Source organism: Grammomys surdaster, unplaced genomic scaffold (assembly GCF_004785775.1).
Source record: "Grammomys surdaster isolate TR1022 unplaced genomic scaffold, NIH_TR_1.0 140, whole genome shotgun sequence".
Lineage (NCBI taxonomy): Eukaryota > Metazoa > Chordata > Mammalia > Rodentia > Muridae > Grammomys > Grammomys surdaster.
This window is the reverse complement of record NW_021604598.1, coordinates 1,236,492-1,242,625: the sequence shown is the minus strand read 5'-3', so window position 1 is coordinate 1,242,625 and position 6,134 is coordinate 1,236,492. Positions and strand designations below refer to the sequence as shown.

The window sequence follows — 6,134 nt, the reverse complement described above, 5'->3', positions numbered from 1 at the left end:
CAGGTATTGGGGGTGGGGGTGGGGACGACAGGAGAGAAGCCCTGAAGGCCAGCAGAATGAATGGAAATATGCAACCTTGGGGATGGGAGGTGGTGGGGACCCTCTAGAATGTACCAAAGACCTGGAAGGTGAGAGACTCTCAGGACTTAAAGGGAGGGACCTTAGATGAATGCCCAACAATTGGGATTGGGAACTTGTAGATTCCACCTCCAGTAGAAAGACAGGGCATAAAGTGGAGGGATGGAGTTGCCATCCCACAATCAAAAACTCTGACCCAGATTTGTTCCTGTCTAAAAGAACTACAGGGACAGAAATAGAGATGTGACTGAGGGAAAGGCTTTCCAGTGACCAAGTTACTTTGGGATACATCTCAAGGGAAGGCTCCAAGACCTGACACTGTTATTAATGCTATGGTGTGCTTACTGACTGGAGCATAGCATGGCTGTCCTCCAAAAGGCCCAACCAGCAGATGACTGAGACAGATGCTGATACTTATACCCAACCTTTGGGCTGAAGTCAGGGACCCTTGTGGTTGAATTAGGGAAAGGCTGGAAGAAGTTGAGGAGGAGTGCTACCCCATAGGAAGACCAGCAGTCTCAACTAACTTGGATCTCTAAAATCTTTTAGACACCGAGTCACCAACCAGGCATCATACACTAGCTGGTGCAAGGCCCTCAAAACATATACATCAGAGGACTGCCTAGTATGGACTCAGTGAGACAAGATGTGCCTAACCCTGGAGAGACTTGAGGCCCCATAGAGTGGGGAGGCTTGGCAGAGGGTGTGTGTGTGTGTGTGTAGCCATCCTCTTGGAGACAGGGGTGGGAGGGAGGAGGAATGGGATCAGGAACTATGGAAGGGTGGACTGGGAAGGGGAGAACCATTAGATTGTAAAAAAAAGAATATGTAGAGTATGAAAAAATATGGGTACAGATTTAAACAGAATTCTCAATTGAAGGAACTCAAATGGCTGAGAAATACTTAAACGTTCACCATCCTTAGCCATCAGGGAAGTGCAAATCAAAACTACGTTATGAGTCAATTTTACACCTGTTAGAATGCCTAACATTAACAAAACATGTGACAACTTCTGCTAGTGAGGATGTAGAATAAGGGGAACACTTATCCATTGATGGTGGGAGTACAAACTTGTACAGCCACTGTGGAAATCAGTGTGGCAGTTCTTCAGAAAGATGAGAATCAATCAACCTCAAGATCAAGCTGTACCATTTTGGGCATATATGCAAAGGGAGCTTCATCTGGTCATAAGTACACTTGTTCAACCATGTACCATGTTCACTGATGCTCTGTTCATGATAGCCAGAAACTGATGTTTCTGTCCCTCAGTAGAAGAATGAATAAAGATTACTCAACTGTTAATAAATGAATGGCATACAACCAGTTCTGCCTGAAAAATTGCTGGAACAATGGTGAAACAAAGCTTGTAGGACAAACCAACCAATAATTGATTTGACTTAAGGCCCACTCCAAAGAGATAGAACCCATACTTGCCTTGTTGAGTGGCTAAGAATCAGAGAATAGATAGCTGGACTTAGGGTAAAATCAAATAGTAGTGGTCTTAAAAAAGAGGTAGTGATAAAATGACTCCTAATGATATTTTGTGCTACAAATAGATCAGTGCCTTACTTAGCCCTCATCAAAGAAGTATCCTGCATCAGATGGAAACCCATAGCCAGACATTACACAGAAAGAGAGAGGGAGACACGTCTAAGTGGATGTGTCCATCAGATCCTTCCCTTGAGAGCTCAGGAAACCCTGTGGAAGAGGAAGGAAAAGAATGTAAGAGGCAGAGATGATGAAGGAAACTAGGAAAACATGGCCATTTAGTCAACTAAGCAAAAGCTCATTTGAACTCAGAGACTGAAGAAGCCAGCACAGGGCCTGCATGAATCTGAACCAGGTCCTCTGTGTATGTATTATGGCTTTCAGTTCAGTGTTTTAATGAGACTCCTGAGTGTGTGAGCAACTGGTTCTCTGATTTTTGTGCCTTCTCTTGGATTCATTTCCTTCTGTTGGTTTGCCTTGTCCAACTTCAATGTGATAACTTTTGTTTAATGTTATTACATTTTATTTTGTTATACTTTGTTGTTATTTCTTAGAAGCCTGTCCTTTTTTTCCCTGGGGAGTAACGGTTCATTTGCTATTATGCTTCCAAATCACTGTTTATCACTAAGGGAAGTCAGGCAGAAATTCAAGCAGGAAACTGGAGGTAGTAAGTGAAGTAGAGACCAGGAGGAACAATAAGTTACACACTTTTCTAGTTCCAAGAGAGAAGAAAATGGAGTACAATTACTCTCAAATCAAATCAACTAAGCAGAATCAACATTCAGCAGCATAAATCAAGCACCATTTGCCTCCAAAAGTCTTGGACAACTTTATTTCACTGGATCTGCTTTCAGAAGCACAAATAGCTTGTGTCCTGGGCTAGGCTAGCCCCATTTAACACCTGCCACTTCCCTTGATGGTTATCCCATGGTTTCTGGAATCTATAACTTACTGGGGTCTCTTCTGCAATGAAAGCTGCACCTTCTCTTTCAGGGACTCTAGTCCTGCCACATAATGCTAAATCACAGCCTCTTTATATGACCTCTTCAATTATGGGATTTCCACTGCAGCTGAGGATGCACCAATGGCATCTTCTGGCTTTCCATGGGACTATGACTCAGATTCTCTCCATGGCACCTTCAATTCTTCAGCTTCCATTCTTCTAAAATCATTGACATTAGTAAACTCTTGCATGTTGTCAAGTTTGGTTGCCTTTTTGACATGCAGCCTTACCGCCCTAAGACTACATATTCTGTGTTCTGACCTTGAGAAAATACTTCCCAAGTGATTTTGCCTCAATGATGTTGGTTTCTTATTAATAACAACTGATTTTTCAACCACAGCTAGCCAATACCAATTGTTCCAGTAAAGCAAAGGTTTCACTTCAGTGGAGCTGGTCTCTTATTAACCACATCTTCACCTCAGATTACTGGAAACCACATGGAAATTCTTCATAGACTCTTTCCTTCCTTCCAAAACTTCACAAGCTGGGCCTCCATATTATTAATTCCTCAATCATCTGCCAAGTGCCCATGAAACAGTCCACTAAATTTTGAATACTCAGTGGGTTTTCCAGGGGTTGTACTCAAGTTATCAGGCTCAGTAGCAAATATTTCTATTCATAGGACCATCTCACTGTCCTTATTTATTTTATTCTTTGAGAAAGAGGCTCATTACATAGCCCAACTGGCTTTGGCCTCTTACCCCACCTTCCCTTTCTCCTAAATTGCTGGGATTCCAGGCAGGTAGTATCACTTAAAGCAGCCTTTTTTTTTTTATAGCTGAGTATATTGTATTGGTCTTTTATCAACAGAAAACTAGCTAATACAATATCTAAAATTGCACTAATCTTGAGAATGGCTAAGAAATCCACTGGAGCTATGCCAATTACATTAGTCTACTCCTATTACGAAGGTGAATATAGTCATTGAAATCTTGGGTAGACGGGGTTCTTTGTGGATTTGCTTTGCACATATAAATGCTTTTTCTGACACCACAGCCTACATACTGCCAATGTGCTTAACAATACTTATGGCATTCATGCAACATTGTTTTTTATCAGATATTTCTGAATGACATGTGGTAAGACCAGTTGATGGCATGAACATGTTTCCATTGTAAGTTTGAATTTTACATATGAACACTGAAAGTCAGAAAAGAGGAGTACAGATAAATTTCTTCCTGAGAAGTAGAAAGTTCAAGACCTTACAGAGGGAACTGACTTTTTCCAAGACCCTTTTCAATTAGCATTAACAAGTCCTCAGAGATTGGTTTAACATGAACCAATTTGGCTAATTATAAGCTCTGTGCAATGAACTCTCAAGTCTATGTAACTGTAAATAAGCAGCCAGTGTCCTTCCGGCTATTTAGTTTCTTGATTCTAGTCCACTTAGGTCCGTTTTAAGTCTCTTTCACAGCCATATTTCCATCATGAGTCCATGCCCGAGTCTATTTTCTTGCTGGCTCTGGTGACAGAATCTGACTCTCCACCACTTACAAGGCTGAGAAGAAATGATGGATCATTACTCCTTCATCATGCACCAGCATAGAGATGACACAGTCTGGTGAGGACCTTGGGAGAAACTAGAAGCAGAAGTGATGGGGGGGGGGGCATTACTGCTTCATCATCAAAGCGAAAGGTTGGCAACTTGATAGTACATGCCTATAGTCCAAATACTTGGGGCTGGGACAGAAGGATCAACAATTTGAGGACATCTTGGGCTATGTAGAGAGAACCTATTTCAAAAATCAAACCAGGGACTGTGAAGTGACTACATGTGTCATAACTTGCCATCAAGTCTGATGATCTTAGTTTGATTTCAAGAACCCACATATAGCTAAAAGTGGAGAAGTTACTTACATGTGTTGTCCTCTGTGATTGATTCCTAGTAATAATAATAATAATAATAATAATAATAATAATGATACCACTAAATGAAGGTAAACCAAACCAAATCAAACCCAAGCTAAACAAATTACTTGAAATTAGAATAATCAGGTGAAAAGGTGCCTCAAATACAAACTTTTAACTCAAAGGACAATGAACAATTTTATTTTATTTATTTTTTTAAAAGATTTATGTATTTGTTTTATGTATATGAGTACAATTATAGCTGTCTTCAGATACACTAGAAGAGGGTGTCATATCCCATTACAGATGGTTGTGAGCCACCATGTGGTTGCTGGGAATTGAACTCAGGACCTGTGGAAGAGCAGTCGGTGCTTTTAACTGCTGAGCCATCTCTCCAGCCTGACAATGAATAATTCTAAACATGAAATTATACTTACTTATTTGTTCAGTGTGATAGTTTGATACATATATTAATGTGTAAAGAGCAGATCAAAATTTATTAGCTCATTAATGTCCCTAAATACTCACCATTTTTTTTGTATTGGGAAACTTCAAGCTCCTTTCTTCTAGTTCATTAAAAGTTTATAATAATCTGTTGTAGATATGGCTGCTGTAATTGTATATAGAACATTAGAACTTATTGCTTGCACCTAACTGTATTTTGATGTTCATTATCCCGACTCCTACTTTCCCCTTCCTCTCTACTCATTTCTTGTGACTGGAGGCTATTGCATTGTATGTTCTTATTATAGTGAGAATGTGAGATTTATAATGCAAAGGTCCACCTTCCACCCATAATGGCCCCCATTCCTGTAGTTACTTCTTTGACCAGAGTGGGAGATATGTCCTGAAAACTGTTTCTTGATTACTAAAAATGAGGAGGATTGTATTGACAGATGTCATTAACTATGATATTGTAAGCTTTAGCAAAATTTCACAAGTGGTATACTCAATGTACTTAATTTTGTCTGCACGGTCACTGTCAGGAGTATGAGTGGGCATATTTTCCACAAGGAAAGGATCAGTACCTTTGTTTTGTAAATGTACCTTATCCTTGGGAGAAGGAGTTGGAGTAATATTTTGAGTGAACAATTTGACTCCATGCAAAGGGCATCTGTTCAGGGTTTGTCCATCCCAACACATCCAGTCATTTCTTTCCCCTGCAATTGTTGGAAAACATCCTCTACTTATAGTACTTGTCTCTTTGAGGATATCTACTTTAAGTAGGTGGTAGATGTTCTTTCTGTTCTTGCTATTGGAAGCATGGCTGAGAGCACAGATGTGGAACAGAGAAAGCTTAAAATTCACAGAATTATCTGTCTTTTATTCTTTAATTTTGTTTATTATCTCATTTATCTCCATAAAATCTGCAGCCTTTTCCGTATCAAAAAAGTGATGAAAAATACACCAGCATATCTTTTTAAAAATTTACTTTATTATTTCAAATTATGTGATACATGTGACTAGAGAGATCAGTTCAATCAGTTAAAATCTCTTGCTGGTTCTACAGAGGAATTTTCAGTCCCATAACCCACATGATACCTTAAAATTGTCTATAACTTTAGCTCCAGGGGACCCAATACCCTCTTCTGGGTGCTGCAGACACAGGCAAGAAAAGACACTCAGACACATAAATAAAATAAATAAATCTTGAAAATGTGTGTGTGTGTGTGTGTGTGTGTGAGAGAGAGAGAGAGAGAGAGAGAGAGAGAGAGAG

At 39.8% G+C, this 6,134-nt stretch overlaps 1 protein-coding gene across 1 annotated transcript in view; it reads left to right on the top strand.

Annotated features, from left to right (window-relative positions):
* The first annotated feature begins 3,944 nt into the window (after positions 1-3,944).
* Positions 3,945-6,134, top strand: part of LOC114618160 (olfactory receptor 18) — a 7,256-nt gene continuing 5,066 nt past the window's right edge. The window contains exon 1 of the mRNA XM_028763829.1: positions 3,945-4,130. Within this exon, the coding sequence (XP_028619662.1) occupies positions 4,078-4,130 (53 nt within the window). The 5' untranslated portion in view covers positions 3,945-4,077. The remainder of the gene's footprint in view (positions 4,131-6,134) is intronic.